Source organism: Oryzias latipes, chromosome 3, assembly GCF_002234675.1.
Source record: "Oryzias latipes chromosome 3, ASM223467v1".
NCBI lineage: Eukaryota > Metazoa > Chordata > Actinopteri > Beloniformes > Adrianichthyidae > Oryzias > Oryzias latipes.
This window is the reverse complement of record NC_019861.2, coordinates 2,348,587-2,370,810: the sequence shown is the minus strand read 5'-3', so window position 1 is coordinate 2,370,810 and position 22,224 is coordinate 2,348,587. Positions and strand designations below refer to the sequence as shown.

Genomic DNA, 22,224 nt, shown 5'->3' with positions numbered 1-22,224 from the left:
ATTGGTCAGACTGATGGACGTGTGATTAAGCCTCCAAGAATGATTGGTGGAGACAGTTAAAGGGGCGGGACTTTTCTGAAAACAGAGCTGAAGCTGCGGCTAAATCGCGGTACCGTCATGCTTATACAAGAGAACATGAAAATGGGGAGAACATGCATCAGTAAAGAGCTCTCACTGCTCCCTCCATCTAACGCCGTCTTTGCTGTTTCACTTTTGTGCTCTGTGATAGAAGATTTTTGGAGTTTGTTCATGATTTTGACCCGAGGACTGCCTCATGGATTTTTTTAGTCTTACACCACCCACAAGAAAAAGATCAGGATTGAGGACGGCACTTGATCTGAAGATGGATTAGTTTCTCTGTAGCCCAGCCTTGTCCATGTAAAACACATATCATTAAGCAGCTGCCTCCAGGGCAACCTCCTCTCTCTGGGAGAAAGGGTTTGGTGCACGGATGCCATCCTTTGCATGGCTTCATGTGAAGAATCGTTCAATTTGTCCACCTACATTTGTGACAGCTGAGTTTCCTCTGACACTCCTAACATTTCACTGCATCTAACCATCCATGGCCCTGTGAGAAAGCAGCATCTCTAAAATGTTGTTTTTGCTCTTTTCTGATTTCCCAGTAGCCTGAACGTAAAGACGTTGCATTTTTCCTGAGGATGAGCTTTTTTGTGAGGAGGGCAGTACTCAGCTGGATCATTTCTCTTTGCTCTGTCCATCCCTGCTTTCTGCTCTCAGCTCAGTTTATTGGCTTTTTCGTACGGCTATCTGGGTTGTTACGACCGTTGTTACAGCTGTTATTCCACAGAGAGCATCTTTGTTTTTCAACGTAAAGCTGGAGTCACTCCCAGCCTTTGCTTGACTGCAAATAAAATGACTGGAAGAGCAAATTGGGGAAAACCAGACCATATATTCTTTTTTTGCCAAACGTTCTAAAACCATATAATGACATGCAGGATGATTTGCCTCTCTGTTGTTTAGCCTTCATGAGAAAGCAGCCCTCCTTCCCGGCTGTCATAACTTCAATTTACAACCAGGAGCAGCGCATAAGCAGTAGATCTGATCTTCTGATCTCCGTCTAAAAGTTATGGGATGAGCTCCTATTCAAAACTGCTTCTTTGAAGCAGTTGAAAGACGTCTAACAGTTATTCATGTAGTTGGAATATTTTATTTTGCTCGGAAAATAGCTGGAGTAATCTTCTCATTGAGCTGCATAATAAATTTATGAATAAAAGCCGTTAGGTAAAGAATGCTGAAAGTGTGATGTCTTTAGAAAATTGACACCTGTGCATTAAGAACGGGGAACAAAACATGTGGAGAGGCAAATATGTGGCGTCAAGGGATGCTTTTATTTTGAAGTAGTTATTTTACAAGGTAACAACGAGATTATTTAGTCAATGTCACATTCATTTACTGATTAGCTTTCCATTTTCAGACCTTTTTGTGTCAACACTCAAAACTAAACTGATCTCAGATTTTAACTTCATTACCATTTTGATGAATTTCATAAAAGCTTTAACCTCGTCAAGGCAATTCCTCACAACCACTTACATTAGCTGTAATTTACAGAAATAGTGTGAAGGTCATTGGAAGCTTTAGAGCTATAAAGTGATGTAACGTCTGATGCAGGAAAAGAAGAGCAAACGTGAACTGATCCCTACAAACGCTCTGGCTGCATTTTAAAAAGAATCAAATGGACAAACAAAGGCTCCAGTGAAAACAGTGAGAAGAAAAAGTGAGAAAAACATGTTCACACTGTGACGGCAACAAAAGAAGCTCTTCTTTATGCCTACATTTCTGCCTTGTCTTCCATATTTAACAGATCGCAAAGCATGAATCCAGAAGGATATCATATGAACATTCCCTTGAACAACCTAAAGGCCGTGTCACACAGCCGTTACCTACATTTTACGCATTTTCCACGAGTGAAACTTTGGTCTCTCATGATAATTTATAAGTGTTTTTGCGTTTGTCCTTCGCCGATGTGCACAGATGTCAGTCGAAGGATTTGGACGACGGGTCTTTTCCTGAAATCAGTTTGGAGCTGAAATTTCAAAATTTTTGTTTGGTTGAGAATGTTGCAGCTCAGCATATATTATGCCGTTTATGCACATTGTGTGAATCGTACATAACTATGCGTGATTCTTGCGAGATGCATCACAAATTTCAACAACCGTGCCATATAAGTCTAACAGACTTTTCACGCATGTGTACGGTGGCCAAGAGGTACGAGACACGCTTACATTTAAGATGCAACAACAACAAATCCCAGTACAAATGGAAACACAACAACACCACATCCAGAAACACAACAAAAGTGGAGACACAGCTTCTAACAGAAAGTGACGTAATATAAAACTAATCGTGTATGATTCTTTAAAGTTATTTATTACTGTCTTCTTTATGTGGATATTATAAATACAAGAAACAGTCCAAAAGCATTTTTTATTTGTATTACTTGTCAGGAACTGGTGGGTAATCCAGGAAGCATGTTTAAACTCCCCTGACTTTAATCCTGAACTCTGGCTGAAATCTGCCTAAACTCGCTTACTCTGGGTATGTCGGTTCCAAAAGACCGGATATGAGTTAGCGTAATTACGCTCCACTTGGTAACCCTGGGTTAATGCACGTACGTAAAGACATTCTCAATGGATCGCCGATTTCTGGAGTCACCATGGAAACGTGTGGTTAAAAAAAAAAGAAAGCGCTGTACTTCAGTGAGACGGAGTCTGAGATTGTAATGACGGCGAATGAAGATTATACGTCCATCAAAAAAGTAACACGGCTGCATCATCAGCAAAAGAAAGAGTTTCTGCTTGTAGTAGAAGAACAGACAAAGTAAACGCACAAGTTTCTCATCTTATTTCCATTTTCCTTGTGTATATATATATATATATATATATATATATATATATATATATATATATATATATATATATATATATATATATATAACTTATCCAATTTTGCCAACTTAAATGAATTAATTCTATTGGTAACAAATAATTGAGTTAAATTTATTCAACCTAATTTCTTACATCTATAAAGCTCAATAATTGTTTATACAACTTAAATTTACATATTTATCTAACTAAATGTCATATTACTCCAATTCAATTAATATTTTTTCCATCTTAATTAATTATAATTCTTAAACTCTCATATGTCTAAGTTTGAGCCGGAAGATATACTCATTTGTATAACAATAAAAAGTACAAAACAATATGCAGAGTACATAAATTCCGTCCAGACAGGCAAAGGGAATGGTATCCCACAATCCCTTGCGGTGCCGCTCTAACAGCAGCACCAAAGTTACACCTTTGAATTAATTTGAATGAAAGGAAAATAACTGTCTGAAAACTACGTTATTTCTAAGGTGACCTAACAAAAAAAATGATTTATCTTAACTGAAGCAAATAATGAAGTTAGATCAAAGTATAAAGTTTAATTTTCCAGCATCCATATGTGGTCTTATCACCCTCTCACGGTGGAAAAAGTATTATCTGAGCTTCGTCATCCACTAAATCATCTTCAAATGGACACGCCATGCTGCTTCACCTCTCTGAAAACAAACTAACCTTAAACTAAACCTGCTCCCGACCGGGTTATGTTCAGAGCATGAGTCGCCATGGCAACTAGACATACCCTGAAACATACCTCCATTTCTGGAACCGAAAGCTGAGGTTATCAACTTCCTTAGCCTCAAACTTACCGTTATAACTATAACCTGCTTTCTGGAATACCCCCCTGGTGTGACTGAAACCAAAAACATGACGAACAACTAAGCCAAACTAAACCACAGAATCCTTACATTACTTCAATAAAAGTTACAACAATGTTTAGCACGGTGAAGCTTTGGCGTCACTTCCGGTATTAAGGGTATTCCCTTTCCTTTCCTTTTGTGTTTCAGGACTCTGTAATTTGTTCTGTGATTTGCTGTTGTATTTCAGTATTTGTTGTATCTTGAATGCAAACGTGTCTTGCACCTCTCGGCCACCGTACATACCATCACTTTTACATTGCTTATACGGGGCGCATATTGCATTAAAACCTAAGTGATGCACACATTTTGTCCAGATTTGGCCTGTATGTTAGGTGTTCTTTGCGTGGTTCTTTCGTACTACTTCTGTGATTTTTCACGTGTTTCATTCTGTGAAAAGTTCACGGAAAGAATCATAGCTTTTCTCACTTTTTTCACATATATTGACGTACAACCACATTTCATCCGTGCGAGATGGGCAAACTGTACGTAGTGGCTGTGAGACACGGCCTTGTGATGACCTCGTGTACTTAATGGAACGTAGAAGAAGAAAACAACTTCTCGATCTAGCAGAAGGTCCCAATTATTGAGTCTGGTTCTGCTGGAGGTTTCTTCCTGATACTCATCAATAGGAGGAAAGTTTCCTCGCCACTGTATGGAGATGACAGTAAAAGCTCTTCCATGTCAACTGTTGGTCACTCTTGTGTTCTGTTACTGGCACCCAGTTCACACTGTTGGAAGGAGCTGCACTGAACTAGAATTTAGATCGGTTTCATGTTTTCTCTTTTCCAGCTTTATAAATAAATCAGATAGAAAAATCTGTAGCACACAGCATTGATTTGATCTATTCAATAGAAAAGTATCCTGAAAGGACAAGAATTGCTGTAAAATGTAAGCTCTCAATGTAAATAACGCTCTACAGGACCTTGTCTTACTTTTTAATTTATAACATTTTTGTTATCACTGGTCCAGTCGGAATGGTTTTTGTGGAGATAACTACTTCATCAACACTTTTGCGTCCGTCTGTAGCTTTGGATGGATTTAGACATTAAATTTCAAGTGTCCTCCTTACCCCCCCCTCTCTTTCTGACCCCCCCACCCTCTGATTTCTGGGTTCAATCTGAGGGTAGCAGCTGCTCCTCATCTTCGTGTGCTCTGCTCTGCAGCACAGTGACATCTAGCGTTGGAGTTGTCTCCCTGCGCCTGCTCTCACACGGAGTAGATGGTTGCATGTTCCTGTGAACTCCCATGTGTTTGTGTGTGCAGGCATGCCGCCATGGACACGTGCAGCACCTGGAACATCTCCTGTTCTACGGAGCAGACATGAGCGCCCAGAACGCCTCAGGAAACACTGCTCTGCACATCTGTGCCCTCTACAACCAGGTGAGCAGCAGCGGCGTTCAACCCCCGGTCACAGCCGTGCGTGTTGTCATGGGTTCAGTGGGACTCAGTTACATGTAATAAACCAGATACACATAAAGAGTGGGCTGTGTTTGTGCATGCACAAGCGTGTTGTTAGTTATGGTGAAAGATCTTTTTCAACATGTTACTGTGATGCAAAAAAAAACATTTAATGCAATAAGCAAATCAATGGGCAGCCGTGGTGCAGAAGTAGGCCGGTTGACCTCTGATCGGAAGATTCCAGGTTTGGTTCCCGCCCTTCCCGCCCACGTGTTGAAGTGTCCCTGGGCAAGACACTAAACCCCACGTTGCTGCTGGTGGTTATGGGTTGGTACCAGTGTTGTGCCATCAGTGTGTGAATGAACCAATGAACGGAGAAGGAGGGTCTAGGATGCTCAGTTTAGCTTAGACTGTTTTCTTTAGAAGTTACCGATTGAATTTTATGATTTGAATTATTGGTATGAAGCCCATTGAGATGACTATTGTTGTAATATTGGCCTATAGAAATAAAATTGAATTGAACTGAATGGATGAATGGGACCTTGACAGTAAAGCGCTTTGGACCCTCTAAGAAGGAAAGTGCTATGTTAGCATACATCATCTAAAATGCTCAGAGTGAGCCTGTAATGAAAGAAGATAGAGATAGAGATATTCTTTATTGATCCCACGTTGGGGAAATTCAACTGTTCCAGCAGTTCAGTGCAAAATAGAGAAACAAGAACAACAGCAATGTGCAAAAAGAATGAAAGGGTGTTTAAGGATAGACCCTGTGAGAGTACAGAAAGCAAACATACGTTTTTCATGTGTCCTGTCCCTCCTGACTTTGTATTTTAGTAAGTAAATCTTTATTTATATAGGACTTTGCAGACAACCACTCACAAAGTGCTTCACAATGTTAAAACAAGAGAAATCAGAGAAAAAACTCAGAACGCCACGGGGAGTCTAAAGCAGGAAAAACCCAAATAAAACACACTCAGGCATAGAAGTAAACAAAGAGAGAAATAAAAAAGAACACAAGTAAAAGTCAGCTAAAAGCTCTCCTAAATACAAACTGAGATAAAAACACTCGACTGACTCAATCTGGTGCAGAGACAGAGGGGGGTCATTCCAGAGTTGGCGAGGTCTCCTCTAGCTTTAAAGCCAGTTTTTGGAACATCAAAGATTCCTATTGGTGGATCTCAAGGAGCTGCAGGACTGTAGGGAGTTAAAAGGCTGTGTGGACCCCACACCTAGCACTGCATGAGGCAGCCCTGGTCTAGTGACATCCAATCTATAAAATCTGAACGTGTGAGGTGTTGCCCAATTGGCAGCCGTGCACACGTCATCCAGAGAAATGCCCTGAAAAACTGCCCATGATGATGCCATGCCGCGAGTGAAATGAGCGCGCAGGCCCGCCGGGGGTGCTAACCCCTTGCTGTTATAAGCCATGGTGATAGCACCCACAACCCAGTGTGACAAGCGTTATTTGGTTATGGGCTTACCTGTTTGAGGAGAAGCCCACGACACAAACAGCTGCTCAGATTTTCTGAAGCCAGCCGTCCTCTCCACATACATGCCCAGCGCCCGCACAGGACACAATGTGTGAAGCCTCTCTTGCTCCGTAGAGGAAAAAGGAGGCGGGTTGAATGCCAAAAACTCAATGGGGTGGTAAGGTATGGCAAGGTTGAAAACCTTGGGCATAAATGCCGGATTCCAACGGTGGGAACGCATACAGAGGTCGGCACGGCCATTTGTGCGCTAGAGCATCCACCCCCAGGGGGGCGCTCTGGTCCGGCAGAGGGTAGAACATCTGACACTGAGCGTTCTCCGCTGATGCAAAAAGATCGACTTCTGCCTGACCGTAAATGCTCCACATCTGGGCTACCACCTGGCTGTGGAGCTTCCATTCCCTGTAACGCGGGTTCCCTCTGGAGAGCAGGTCGGCTCCCGGGTTCATTATCCCCGCTACATGGATGGCCATGGATGGAGACAGAAGTCGGGAGCTGCTCCACATAATCAGTCTGTGTGCTAGCGTGTGCAACTGAAATGAGCGCAGCCTTCCTTGTCTGTTGATGTAAGACTAAAAAATGGCGCCCTTTCAGGAAGGGTAAATAATGTTTCAGTGCAAGAGACACCGCCAGGAGTTCCAAGCAGTTTATGTGAACTGATTACATGTGAGAGCCCCACAGACCGTTCACCATCCTGCCCTCGTGAGTGGCTCCCCAGCCTGTCAGCGAGGCGTCTGTGGTGATCACCTGTCTTGTTTGCACGGTTCCCATGACCACGCCCGTGGTAAGGAAAGAGATATCCCTCCACTTGGGTAGGGCGAGAATGCACGTCACCGAAGCAAGCACCTGCCGGTGACCATGGTGGGCGGGGCTTGGATTGAGTGACGCAACCCACCGCTGAAAAGGACGCATGTGTCAGAACCCGATGCCATCAGCCTGAGCAGCCTGAGGCACAGTCTGAACGTTATCCACGCCCCCCTGCGGAATTTTGACAGACATGCCCGGAAGGCTGTCACTCTTTCCGCTGAGAGTCGTGCTCTGAACTCGACTGAGTTTAGAGACAAGCCGATGAAAGTGATCTTTTAAACTGGTGTCAACACGAAGTTTTCCCAGTGTACTGCGAAACCCAGCGCAGTCAGGTGCGATATGAGCAACCTGGCCTGCGTCCTGAGTTCTTCGGAAGACTGCGATGCCAGCAGCCAGTCGTCTATATACATCGCCAGACGAACACCCATCTGTCTCATGGGTGCGACGGCGGCCTCCGTGCATTTCACAAACACCCGTGGACTCAGTGAGAGCCCAAAAGGGAGCACTAGAAACTCGTAAATCTTCCCTCGAAAGGAAAATCTGAGATACTTTCTGTGAGGGGGGCATATAGGGACGTGAAAATATGCGTCTTTCAAATCTATGGAGACGAACCAGTCTCCTGGATGCACAAACCGTACCAGACCTGCGTGTGTTAGCATTCTGGAATTCAAAATTTTTCTAATTATTTTTATCAAGGAGCAATAAAGCTGAATATCATCAGCGTATGAGTCTCCCAAGGGGAATCATATAGAGAAGAACATTTTAACTTTAGTTTTGTGAAGGAATTTTCCCAGGATTGTCCTTGGTGGCTCGAGTCTCTTAGACTTTGTTGCGAAGCTCCAGGACCTCGTGACTCACAGGAGTAGACTCATGCTGTCTCATCTTTAGTTTCCTTTAGTTGCACTAAACCAAGGATGCTCATTACTGTCAGAAGTCAGAGCTCTGTCTCCCCCTCTGGTCACCAGCAGGAACCATCTCCAGAGTTCTAGCCACACTTCCTGGAAGCTGCACACCACAGTCTACCTAAGCTCTGAACTGAGTCAAGCTTAGTGTGAAGTATTGCTTGTGCCACTCTGCCTTCATTACCGAGCGTTATATCTGGACCTGATTGTCTGTTTGCCGTATGCCTGCTCTAACCCTCGCCTGGATTTTGATCACCCATCTCTCCTCTGATGATCTTATGCCTGTTATTGACTCCTGCCTGTGTGACCCTGATTTATCTTTGTGGACTTTCAGCTGAGCTAATAAACCTGCTGCATTTGAAACCGGCCGTCTGAATGTTCTAGTGAAAATTATATCAATGTGACGGTAGATCGCGGGCCATCAAAAATAAAAAATAAAAAGATATCTATTGATTTAAAACAAATGCGGTCAGCGAATGGTCATCCTCAGCGTGAGGTACGTCACTTGATTGACATGCTGAACGCTAATCGAACATCGTCGGAGATGCGTCACTGTGCTCTAGCTCCTGGGGATACCTGGTTATCCTGCCAAAAGCAAATGCTTATAAGAGTAAGCCACAAAAATAATAAAACTGAGCCAGATGTGGAGACTCTTAACCGTGGATCTACCTGCTAATGGGCCTTGTTTTTTCCCACTGTATATATTATAAAATACTATATTATAAAATGTTATGTTATAAATATAATTTACAATTTTAAGTATATATATGGTTTTATTTTCCCAAAAATCGATCAAAAATGTAATCTTTCAGACACACCCAAACATTATAATGATAATAATTATAGTTCCAACTATTATAAAATAAAGTATTTTATTAGAAGCACCTTTTAGAACATTCAAGGTCACAGTTGAAATTAGAAGAGTATAAAACCAACATAATGAAATACAGTTAAAGACAAAACAAACATCATGAGAATAACAAAGGCTATTTTAAACAGATGAATTTGAGTTTAGATTTAAAACCAGCAACTGAGTTAAAGTTTTGGATCTTAGGGGAAGAGAACTCCAGACTTCAGGGGCAGAAGGACTGAAAGCTCTGGAGGCACAGTGAGGTGAATAGAGGAGGATCTGAGGGAATGAGAGATTAGGAGGTGATATGAGAAATATGAAAGATCAAGGTTATGGAAGCTGTGAAGGTCAGTAGAAGGATTTTGTACTCAATCCTTTGATTTACTGACAGCCATTGAGGTTGCTGGAGAACAGGGGGATGTTGTAGTTGGTTTGTCATGATTACAGCTGGCAGCTGCTCCCTCCTCCTCCTCCTGGGCAATCACCTGGATCTCAGCTGTTGTCTGTTTGTAATTTGTGTTTGTGTATTTAGGTTCCTGTCCCTGTGGTTTCTGTGTCGCAGTGTCCTGTTTGTTCAGTGTCACTGATGTTTGTTTCCTCGAGTTTTCAAGTAAATCTTTGACTACTCAACGTTTGGCTTTCGAGTCTTTCCTGCATTTGGGTTCCTCAGTTACGAGCCGTAACATTACACTGCGACCATGACCAACCCAGCAGGAAGTTCGCATCTTGGGGATTTACCTGGATCATCTGCTGATGGAGGCTCTGCCGCCGGTGAAGAGCTGTCTGCCCTGGCACGGGAGATGCGGGGTTTCATGTCCGGTCTGCAACAACTCCATGATCGCCTCTCCAGGCTGGAACATGTTCCTTCGTCTCCGTCCCTGTCTCGTCAAACCCGATTGGGCCGTCCAGAGCCATTCGATGGAACAGCTGAAGACTGCCGGGCCTTCATCACCTCCTGTCGCCTTCACTTCGACTTCAATCCTGACGAGTTTCCCTCCGAGCAGAGCAAGGTGGCATTTGCCCTGAGCTTTTTGACTGGTCGGGCCAAACGATGGGGATTGGCAGAGTGGGAGCGCGGAGCTGACCTTTGCCGCTCTTTCAGAGCGTTTTCCACCCACCTCCTCACGGTGTTCGACCCTACTACACCCCACAGAGCTGCCGCTTCGGAACTGCTTCGTCTCCAGCAAGGGGCGCGCAGCGCTGCGGACTACGCCGTGGAGTTCCGGACTCTGGCTGCCAGCACCCGCTGGGCGGACGAAGCGCTGGTGGACGTGTTTCTTCAGGGCCTCTCCGGCATCCTTAAGGATGAGCTGGCGGCGAGGGAGATCCCCGAGGAGCTGGAGGAGTTGATTGATTTAGCTGTGCGTATCGATCGGAGGATGCGGGAACGGGGTGGTGAGCAACGCAGCAATTCCAGCCCCCGCCCGTCCTTTCCTGTGAGTGATCCACCGTCCCGTTCCAGCACTCCGCGCCAGGACTTCGTTCCTCCCTCTGAGCCCATGCAGCTGGGAGCAGGACGTCTGACTCCCGCTGAGCGACGGCGCCGTATGGGAGCTGGACTTTGCTTGTACTGTGGACAGTCTGGACACTTAGTGCGCGACTGCCCGGGAAACGCCAGGGTTCACCAGCAAGGAGGGAACTGGTGAGCCGTACCTCCTCTTTTTCTTCACCCTCAAGACCCTCAACCAAGGTGTTGATGAACTATGCAGGAGCCCAGAAGGAGCTGGAGACTCTTATCGACTCTGGTTCTGATGGGGACTTTATATCTCACGAGTTGGTAACCGAACTTAAGGTTCCTGTTGAACATTTGTCTCCTGCGTTGCTTATTCGTGCTATTAACGGGTCTGTCATCCATAATGTGTCTGCACGTACAGTTAATATTCAAGTAACCGTGTCCGGTAACCACACTGAACTGCGTCGTTTCTATGTTGTTGACTCTTTGAAACCACAGGTGATCTTAGGTTTCCCCTGGTTGTGCAGACACACTCCACATATTGACTGGACTTCAGGGCGTGTATTGTCCTGGAGTTCATTTTGTCTCTTGAATTGTTTAACTGCTGCCGCTGTTCGCTCCTCAGTTAAAAGTCCTCCTCCCGAACCTCTGGATCTCAGAGCTGTTCCTTCAGCTTATCATGACCTAGGTGCTGTCTTCAGCAAACTTCGGGCTAAGTCCCTTCCCCCACATCGCCCATATGACTGTGCCATTAATCTTCTTCCAGGGACACAACCACCTAAGGGACACATATATCCTCTCTCATGTCCTGAGCAGGAGGCTATGGAGGAGTACATCCAGGAGGGCCTTCAGGCCGGCATCATTCGCCCCTCTTCCTCTCCTGCAGGGGCAGGATTTTTCTTCGTGGGCAAACGAGATGGGGGTTTACGACCCTGCATTGATTACAGGGGGTTAAACAACATCACTGCTCGGAACACGTACCCCTTGCCTCTCTTACAGACTGCCTTTGACCAGCTAAGAGGAGCCCAGATCTTCACTAAATTGGACCTTCGGAGCGCGTACCATCTAGTCCGTGTTCGAGAGGGGGACGAGTGGAAGACCGCCTTTAACACTCCTAATGGTCACTTCGAGTATTTGGTCATGCCTTTTGGACTTACAAATGCACCTGCCGTTTTTCAGTGTTTGATCAATGACGTGCTCAAGGACATGTTGAACAAGGTCGTGTTTGTTTATTTGGACGACATTTTGATCTTTTCTCCAGATCTCGAGACCCATGTGCAGCACGTCAGAGCCGTACTCCAGCGCCTCCTTGAAAACCAGCTATACTGCAAGGCAGAGAAGTGTGAATTCCACACCACACACACAAAGTTCCTTGGTCATGTGGTTTCACCTGGTTCAGTGCTTATGGATGACGACAAGGTGAAGGCTGTTTTGGAGTGGCCTGTTCCTACCGGGCGCAAACAGGTCCAGCGTTTTCTAGGGTTTGCCAACTTCTACAGGCGGTTCATCAGAGGCTTTAGTGACGTGGCTGCACCACTGCATGGACTAACATCGGCTAAGGTACCTTTTATCTGGGAAGGGGGTGCAGATAGAGCGTTTACTGAGCTAAAAAGACGGTTCTCTACAGCTCCTGTTCTTACTCAGCCTGACACCTCCAAACAATTTATTGTGGAGGTGGATGCGTCTGAGACGGGAGTAGGGGCTGTTTTGTCTCAGAGAGCGTCTGATAACAAAGTCCATCCCTGCGCGTATTTCTCCTGCAAGCTCACTCCTGCAGAAAGAAATTACGACATTGGGAACAGAGAACTGCTTGCTGTCAAACTAGCCCTTGAGGAGTGGCGTCACTGGCTGGAGGGGGCTGAAAGACCATTTCTTGTGTGGACGGACCACAAGAATTTAGAGTACATCAGGACTGCCAAACGCTTAAGCCCTCGCCAGGCACGGTGGGCTCTGTTTTTTGATCGTTTCGCCTTCACCCTCTCTTATCGCCCTGGCAGCAAGAACACAAAGCCGGACGCTCTGTCTCGTCTACATCAGAGAGAGGAGGGTGGGGACTTGACTACATCCAGCCCCATTGTTCCGCCCCATCTAGTTCTGGGTGCAACACGCTGGTCCCTTGAGCGCCGGGTCAAGGCTTCTGTTCCTGATCCTTCAAGTATTCCTCCAGGCTGTCCTGCGGAATGTCTATTTGTTCCCTCGTGTCTCCGTCAGTCCGTTTTAAAGTGGGGACATTCTTCCCGTCTAGCCTGCCACCCAGGAGTTACGAGAACTGCCTTCCTGGTGGCCCAAAGATTTTGGTGGCCCACTATGTCTTCGGACATAAGGGCGTTTGTTTCCTCTTGCCCTGTATGTGCCAGTGTAAAGACTCCCAGGACTCCCCCTGCTGGGCTTCTTCAACCTCTGCCTGTACCTTCCAGGCCATGGTCCCATATTGCGATGGACTTCATAACCGGCTTGCCCAATTCCAAGGGGAAAACGGTCATAATGACTGTGGTGGACAGATTCTCCAAACTGGCTCATGCAGTCCCGCTGCAGGGGTTACCATCAGCCAAGGAGATGGCAGTTTTGGTTTCGAAACATGTGTTTCGGCTGCACGGTCTCCCACAGAACATTGTTTCTGACCGTGGACCCCAGTTCATAGCTTCGTTCTGGAGGGAATTCTGTAAGCTGTTGGGAGTTAAGGTCAGTTTAAGCTCTGGTTTTCATCCCCAGACCAACGGCCAGGTGGAGAGATTCAACCAGGATCTGGAGACCACTCTGCGAGCGCTGTGCTCAAAAAACCCCAACACCTGGTCGTCTCATCTCTCCTGGGCGGAGTATTCTCACAACTCCCTCGTTGGCTCCACCGGTTTTTCTCCCTTTCAAGCAGCTTATGGCTACCAACCGCCTCTCTTCCCTCACCAGGAGCAGACGGCCGCAGTTTCAGGTCCTGCAGCATTTGTTAGGCGCTGCCATCGTTTCTGGAAGGGCTTTCGTCACCGGTTGCTGAGGAACCAGGAGAGGTTCACCGCAGTTGCTAACCGCCGGAGGACGGCCGCTCCTGAGTACAAGGTGGGAGACAGAGTTTGGCTCTCTTCTACAGACATTCCTCTGAAAGGAGGTGCTAGGAAGCTGATGCCCCGCTACATCGGTCCATACCCTGTTGTGGGAATCATCAATCCTGTGGCGGTCAGGCTTGATCTTCCTCGCACTCTCAGAGTTCACCCGGTATTCCACGTCAGTAAACTCAAGCCTGCAAAAGACTCACCTCTCCAGCCTCCTCCTGCACCCCCTCCTGCACCTCGTATCGTGGATGGTGGGCCCGTGTACACTATTCGGAAACTCCTCGCCTCAAGAAGGGTTGGCCGGGGTGTCCAGTATTTGGTGGACTGGGAGGGCTACGGCCCTGCTGAGCGTCAGTGGGTGCCGGGGCGCCATGTCCTCGACCCGAAATTGATCGCCTGTTTCCACAGGGACCACCCTGATCAGCCTCGTCAGGGTCCGTCTGGGAGCCGGACTTTGTGAGGGGGGTTATGTCATGATTACAGCTGGCAGCTGCTCCCTCCTCCTCCTCCTGGGCAATCACCTGGATCTCAGCTGTTGTCTGTTTGTAATTTGTGTTTGTGTATTTAGGTTCCTGTCCCTGTGGTTTCTGTGTCGCAGTGTCCTGTTTGTTCAGTGTCACTGATGTTTGTTTCCTCGAGTTTTCAAGTAAATCTTTGACTACTCAACGTTTGGCTTTCGAGTCTTTCCTGCATTTGGGTTCCTCAGTTACGAGCCGTAACATGGTTATTGAGATGGGAGGTCGACCAGGATGGATGGATGTCCCCTGTTTCTGGTTTCCTATCGTGTTTCGTTTTTATTACTTTTTTTTTTTTGGAAGCTGCTTTTGTTCTCCGAAATTTTTGTTATTTTTTTTACATTTGGGTTTCTGCAAGTTTGTGGTGTTTTCTAAAATTCAATGCGTTTTAAAAAAAATATTTGTTTTGCTTTTTAATTGTCGTGATCTTCAAAATGTTTTTGCATCGAGTGATTTGGTGATGTGATTTGAATATCAGGACCACCGTCAAATTTAATGACACAGGTCATACAAGCTTCAGAAGGCAGAACATACATTACTTTTTTAAATGTTAAGCTGGATTATTTTTAATGCAAGTCAAAAGAAAAACTCTCCCTTAGCCACCAGCTTCCAGTTTGTTATTTATTACATTTATTAATTTGATTTATTGATGGAAACATTTATGGGAATAAACAAAGACAAACAGTAAAACAACTGTCACAAGCTCATCACAAAGCTTTTAGCAACTGCTTTTCCTCCCTAGATGGGCCTTTGAGACAGTTGCTTTCTGCTTCATATTTGGGAACAAAAAGGTCCGTCTGTCCATCCATGAGAAGCAGCCTAAAGAACAATATTCAGACATCCATCTCTACAGAAATCTCCTTCAGTTTTATTTCGGAAACCCCAAGGCACTCCCAGGCCAGCCGAATGACGGAATCCCTCCAACGAATCCTGGGATTTCCCCAGGGAAGCATCCAAAGAGTTGATCAAACCGCCTCAATGCAGAGGAGCAGTGCCTCTGCTCCGAGCTCCTCCCGGGAGATCGAGCCCCTCCCAGGTGACCGAGGTCCTCCCAGGTGACCGACCTCCTCCCAGGTGACCGAGCCCCTATCGGGTGACCGACCTCCTCCCAGGTGACCGAGCCCCTATCGGGTGATCGAGCTCCTCCCGGGTGACAGAGGTTCTCCCAGTTGACCAAACTCCTCCCAGTTGACCGAGCTCCTCCCGGGTGACCGAGGTCCTACCAGGTGACCGTCCTCCTCCCAGGTGACCGAGCCCCTATCGTGTGACCGACCAAGCTCCTCATCACATCTGTAAGGGGGCGTCCAGCCACCCTGCAGAGGAAACTGGTGCCAGGCGCTTGTATCCAGGATCTTTTCCTTTTCAGTCATGGCCCAGATCTCACAGCCACAGATGAGGACAGGAGAATAGACTGGAAGGCAGTGTTTGCTTTTATCACGAAATTTGGAGTTCATCATTAACAGAAGCTGGTTAAAGAGCAAAACATAAAGTAACAAACATGCTATAACATCACAAACATTTCATGCAAATCCCAGGCATGATGGTGGAATAATAATGATTTCTTCCTATTTTGCAACATTTGTGGCGTCTTAGTCGACCATCGGGTCTCTTGCAAAAACTTGAATGATTTCAGTATCAGAGTAAGTTATTACTTTCTTTCTAGCTTGTTCAGAAAATGTAGATGTATTTAGCATTTCAGCTGGTGTCGCATTTGTATCAATGTTTACCATGGGTCAGCTTTTTTTGTCTGAATTCTGAGCTTTATTTCACTTCTCAATTATAGTGTTTTACTATTCAACATGAATCAATCAACTGAAAGTTTTGCTTTAGTGTTTTATGCCTTAAGCACAGCTGTCCTTACCGGTCATACCTGTACGGAGCACGCAGGTGAGTCACATAAAACTATCAAGGTCTTAGACCGCTCAACGAGCCTGTAGAGAGAAAAGGTTCATGCACATTTTTTCCACGGCCACGCCACCGGTGACAGGTCGTACGGATAAGTAAGGCTGTTTGGGTGAAGTAGGTGAGATGCAGGCGTTTCGTACGGATTTTAAATTTTTTTAACCCCCCCCAAATCCTGCAGACTGTGCAAGGAAGCCGTTAGTGCTGTTCGCGTAGTCAGTGTGCGCTCCTCACTGCAGCCTGACTGGTAGAAATGAGGAAATCAGATAATCAGAATGTAGTTTGTGCGGAGGTCCTACGGGCACTTGTGTATCACGTGCACACCCCGTGCGTGCAGTGTTTGCGCCCGGTCAGTAAGGAGCCAGTGCTCACACCTTACTAATGACTAGAGTGTGCTGCGCGAATCACATTCGCTGCACGCTAAATTCTCCGCTCGCCGCCTATGTAAAAAATGTGTCCATAGCTTGACGCCGCAGCTTCGTGTGGGTGGAGCCCCTGAATCCCTCTCACATGAACATTCTTCTTCTTTCCAGCCCAGAGAGTCCTGCTTCATTTTCTATTTTAACACATTTGATTCTGTACTTCACTGTAACTTTCATAGGTCACCTCACAGGTCATCACGTCCAGCTAATATTGTGCAGCCAATCAGAGCCACTTACACCACTTGCTCTCCCTGCTTTCCTCACCTGCAGACACACCTGAGTGACAGATGCTATAAAACAGATTTCTCTTTTTACACCAATGCCTATGGGCCCCCTAAGGGCCAGGCCCCCTGGGTATGAACCCACCCCTGCTTCAAGTCTTTGCCACATTTTAAATAGCTGAACAAAACGGTATGTGATGGGATCGCCTCTCCTGCAGAGAGGGACATCCAGGAGTAAAAATATCCCACCCATGCATTTCTGAAATCAGGCCTAATGTCTTATTGCAAAGATCGAATTTCTTGTTTGGATGAGGATTGTGTCTCCGATTGTGTGTGAGAGATTCTCAGCAGCTCATTGTGTGTCTGAAAAAGTATTTATATTCCTGCGTGTGTGCACAGGGCATGCGTGGTTGAGCACGTTGTGGGCGATTTGTGCAGTAGATTCAAACCCCTCAGCTCTCTCTCTCTTTTTCTCTATCTATCTCTCTCGCCCTCACTCCTTCTTCCTCTCTGAGTTGAGCAACAGAAACACATTTTAGCAGCAAGCAAGCCTCCAGTCCTGACATAGGTAGATGTGGATTTCTTCTTCTCGTCTCTAAGTCCTTGCTTACATCTTCAGTCATTTAATAATCTAAGTGTTTTCTGTTTCCCGCCTCTTAAACATTTCTGGTAAAGCAACGTGTCGGAACGCTGACCCATTGTAATCCTAAACATGTTGTGAACTTCTTTGAAACAATTTCTCTGTGTCTTCCTCAGGATACCTGTGCCAGAGTGCTTCTCGCTCGGGGAGCTGACAAGGAGGTGAAGAACTACAACAGCCAGAGTCCTTTCCAGGTAGTCCTCCAAAGTACCCACGTTCTGATTTGCATGTTGGTTTATTCAAGAGGATTTATGTCAGCTGTTGGCGCCGGATAACATCTATATTATATATATATATATGTATATATATATATATATAAATATATATATATATATATATATATATATATATATATATATATGTATATATATATATATATATATATGTATGTGTATAGTAAACACCAAATTTTCTTTAGCTCATTTGTTGCTATGGCAACAGTGCAAAATGAAGAAGGTCATCTTCCACCGCAGATGTAAATGTTGGCCAATAAAGGGCCAATTGTTATAGGACTGTTTCCAGATTTCCAAAATTAGAACATAACCAGTCCAGAGTGAAAAGGAGAACATCATTTTGACGAGGTTGGGTTTTGGACCATGAAACCGTCTCAGACACCAAAAGAAAATGTCTTTACCTGAAAAGACGTTTTCTTTTCTGAATCTTTATCCAGAAGAGCGTGACGGTGGAGGAGGGAGGTTGTAGCAACGTGAGGAAGAGCGTCAGTTTTCAGTTGTTAAATCTCACATATCAAGGTAAAGGAGATCTTGTCCTTTAACACTTTTTCAGAAGTGAATACGCCCCCCCCTATGGAGAAGGCATCCCTTCTTTTTTGACTAAGCAGGAACAAAAGCAAATGGTCTCATGTTTGCTTACAAATGACTTTAGTAAAACTTTCACTGTCAACTGACAAGAAAACGCAGGACATTTTGGGTCTGTGCCAACGGAAGTCTCAATCATCAACCTTCCACCACCGTGCTTTACACTTACAATCAGGAGTTTTTGGTGTGAAAAAGTGCCAGTGCTCCATCCGTCACACACTTGAGCTGTTTCTTCCTCTATTTGTGTTGTTGCAAAATATAAAAGTAACCTAGAAAAGAAAAACCTGTAAAGATTAAGATGAACTTTTTGTTTTAGTGTCAATTTTCCGGCAGCTCGGAAGCTAAACTTGCAGACTTGTGAGGTGATTGTTGGTCTTTTTGAAAGTTTTCTTCTCAACATCTTGCTCCATAGAATAAGGAACACCAGATTACATTGCACACTCCTTGAACCTTTTGTGGACTGACGGGCATGAAAAGCTGCTTCTTAAGGATTACCTTTGACGCTTGGCTAAAAACCCGACTGCTGCAGAGCTGCAAACACCTGAGCTAAGGTGACAGCTGATGGTCAGCAGAATTTGTTCATGTGACGAGACGGACGTTGCTCATGTTTCATCGTCAAACACTGATCACGAGTATGAAAGACGTTTTTCATCCAGAAAACATTCTTTTTATCTGGTTACTAAAAGCCAAAGAAATCCAGTAAAGGAGCATGAAGCTCATCACCAGGACTCGCGGATGCTAGCCCGCTGGTTCTTTTGAGTATTATGTTTTCTCCATTAAATTGACATCATATTTTTACATTCTGTAACTGTAACTAAAGTAGTTACATCATAGAAACTTAGTGTGATCAGAGGCTGGTGTAGCTAAGTGTTAGGCTTTATAAACAATAGAAATGCTTCTATTATCTGTTTTTCTCTTTAGTGCCAATATAAAGATGAAACATTTTTTCTATGGGTCATATTGGTTACATGCCTGAAGAATGAAGCCTGAACTGGGAACAATTTGAAGGAGGCCTTTGGCTTCTGAACAGACTCATGTCTGACAAATGAAGCTTAGTTTTAGTTCCCACAGAAACGGTTTGTCCTCCATCTGCTTTGTGCTCAGTTGATAGCCGTGTGCTTTGGATCCACTGTTCTTTGTTAAACGGCCTGTATCATGCTATTCTGAAGCCTTTCACTGATCGTATATTACCTTTGGCACACTAATAAACAAATTATTAATGAAACAAGAGTCATTTTATAAGACGACTCAATCTCTGAGGCTCCGCCTTCCGCTCCTCATAGGTGCCGCCCATTTCATGACATCATGCTGGGCGGCACGCTACAGTCTGTGACTGAGAGGTTTCTCTTGTACTTTGGCTTTTATTGTCATGCTACTGTCAGTTTTTATAGGAGTGCATGTGGAAGCAGAACCACAATAGAGTCGATGCTAAAATAAAAGCGTTTAGTCAATCACTTTTGGGGGGGGGCTGGCATCACAGACTCTTCCAGGAAGGGGCGGTTCCTCTGCGTTCGTACGTTTGAATTTGGAGACCCAATGATTCTCCTGGATTGGATAGGGCTGGTGCTCAGAGCGCAGGGTTTGGAGGCACTCTTAGAGATGCATTAATGGAGTAAAATCCACTTTGGGGGTGTTTTTAGTGAGAAATGAGCATTATAATACACTTGAAGGCTCAAAAGAGTTGATTTTACATGATATAGGCCAGGGGTCGGCAACCGGCGGCTCCGGAGCCGCATGCGGTTCTTTCCTCCCTGAGCTGCGGCTCTCTTTGGTTTAGTAAAATAACCGTCATGTTCTCAGATTGTCGTGGAGCCTTTAACACCGTCAGGTAGAGCGAGAGCTGCGTGAACGCAGAGGGGGCGTGTCTGCAGCTGTGAACGCCGACCAGTCTGTTATGGGATGGAAAGTTTCTCTGGAAAGACAGTCAGTGGCGATCTAGTAGCGGGGACATGAGCACCCCCAAAAAAAGCCTCTTTTCCCTCCCTAGACTAAAACCACCCATTTCTGCGTAAAATGAATAAAATTTGCGTTAGGGCGCTGTCTGCGTAGAACACGATGGGGGGGATGTTGCATGCAGGGGAAAACAACGAACAGGCAGCAAGCGGGGGCGGGGCTTAGACTCACAGCTCCTGATTCCAGACACGAGCAGCTGCTTCATCCATAAAATTAATATTAAAGAAAAAAATAAATAAGTGTAAAGGAGTTTGCATCAAAGTGAATCTAAGTGTTTCCATCATCTTAACTCTGGTGTTTGACAGACGGAAAAATCGATTCAAGGTTGTGGAAAATGGACAAAAGATCAAAGGAAACATCACGCTCATAAAGAATAAAAATAAGGAAATAAACATCCTGACAGCATTTTGAATCACCAAATGAACTATCCTGATATATCATCTAGTGTTGCGGCTCCCTGTGCTTTCATCTCAGTGGGAAACTGATCCAAATGGCTCTTTGAGAGGTGTGACAATTTATTACAACAATGATTTCATAATTTCTGTTTGACGATTCGACTCATGGTTGATAGTGGTTCATTTTGAACGATCGGATCCTCTGACCTAAAGTGGATCCAGATCCTCTTCATCCAAACTTCCAGCAGTGAAACAGTTTTCCAGATTCTTGGATTTCTTCCAGATCATCAAGTGGAAATGAAATCTGTGTCCAAACAAACAAGTAAACTAGGATGAATGTCAAATCCATTTACATTTGAGTTTCCTAAAGGTCCTAAAGTTGATGTTCTCTTCTTTAGACCCAAGCTCCTGTTTGATATGCCGTTTTTCATTAGGCAGCTGAGGTGATCAGAATGAATCCAGTGGTAATAGAACCCACAGTGTGATGTCCTGGGATCTGGACGGCAGGTCTCAAGCTGGAGGTTTTCTAAAAACATCACATGGAGGAGCATCTTGTGGAGCTGCAGAGCAGGACGTCTTCCTTCTGGAAGCGGGGCTTCATTTTACGGTTAACACTGAAGTGTTTGTGCGTGGCGATGCTAGCTGGTGCAACATGCACACTCTTACAGCTGTGTTTGTTTTTGCAAATGCTGAAGGAGGTCTGCTTCAGCAGCTCAACCGTCCCAGTGGAAAAACCCCAGAAGTGAGAGCTGCCGAGCCGGCATGTTTGACTCATAGCCTACGCCTGAGTTGCAAAAGAGCCTTTTGTAGGCTGGACTTTATGAAAGGCAGTCCCAGGGGCTCCGTGAATGTCCTCAGCATCCACTCAGAGTGTTTCATTAGTTCCAGCCTCTTGAGGGGAGTGAGCACAGGCTTAACAGAGATTACATTGGCGTTCAGCTGCGTCCGCACTGAATACGATTAGCCCGTCAGAGGCCGCCAGTTTCAATGTTAAGTCAATAGAACAGATGCGATCTGAGCTCCTGCAGCGCGATTTGGCGTGAAGGCCTGGCAGGGAAGTGGGCGGCGGCCACGGCATGCCAGACTTTTAAAATAAATCTAACTTTTGGGGAGGTCGCCGCATGGCAGCAACCAATCAGGGACCCAGCTTTGAGCATGAGACACTTTCAGTGAACTGATCAGCGGGTAGAATACACATCCAATGTGAGCGTTTTTCACCTAAACCTCCATCTATTTGGTTAACCTGCTGGAGCCCATCCCTGTTGGGCAAAGGCGGGATGCACCCTGGACACGTTGCCAGCCTGTCGCACCCACGGCCAGCAGTCGGGGGGCCGGCCGAGCTCGCTCGGTTGTTACGCCACCAGGGATGGGAAGGCAGCCAGGAGGGCCTCCTTAACTTGAAAAGGTCCCAGTTTGTAAAATATTATTATTTTGCCCTCTAGGGTAAAGGCGGGACAGCAAGCGTGGGTCACAGTAGGACGGCGGAGGCGGCTGTCACACGGACACGGCAATCGAAGCTGCCGGTACCGGGAGAATCTCTGAAAGATCTCCTGAACCCTGAATGGAGACGTGATTACCGATGTTTCTGTAGAACTCTCAGCATCATCCGTGTCCTCCAGTGACAGAAACACAGACAATGCTCCATGTAGCCATC

General features: G+C 45.5%; 1 protein-coding gene across 4 annotated transcripts in view; it reads left to right on the top strand.

Annotated features, from left to right (window-relative positions):
• The window catches only part of shank2 (SH3 and multiple ankyrin repeat domains 2), a 314,619-nt gene that overhangs the window by 127,245 nt on the left and 165,150 nt on the right, over positions 1–22,224 (top strand). For all 4 annotated transcript variants that reach the window (XM_023950566.1, XM_023950561.1, XM_023950563.1 and 1 more), the window contains exons 9-10: positions 5,027–5,143; positions 17,521–17,598. In XM_023950566.1, the coding sequence (XP_023806334.1) occupies positions 5,027–5,143; positions 17,521–17,598 (195 nt within the window). The remainder of the gene's footprint in view (positions 1–5,026; positions 5,144–17,520; positions 17,599–22,224) is intronic.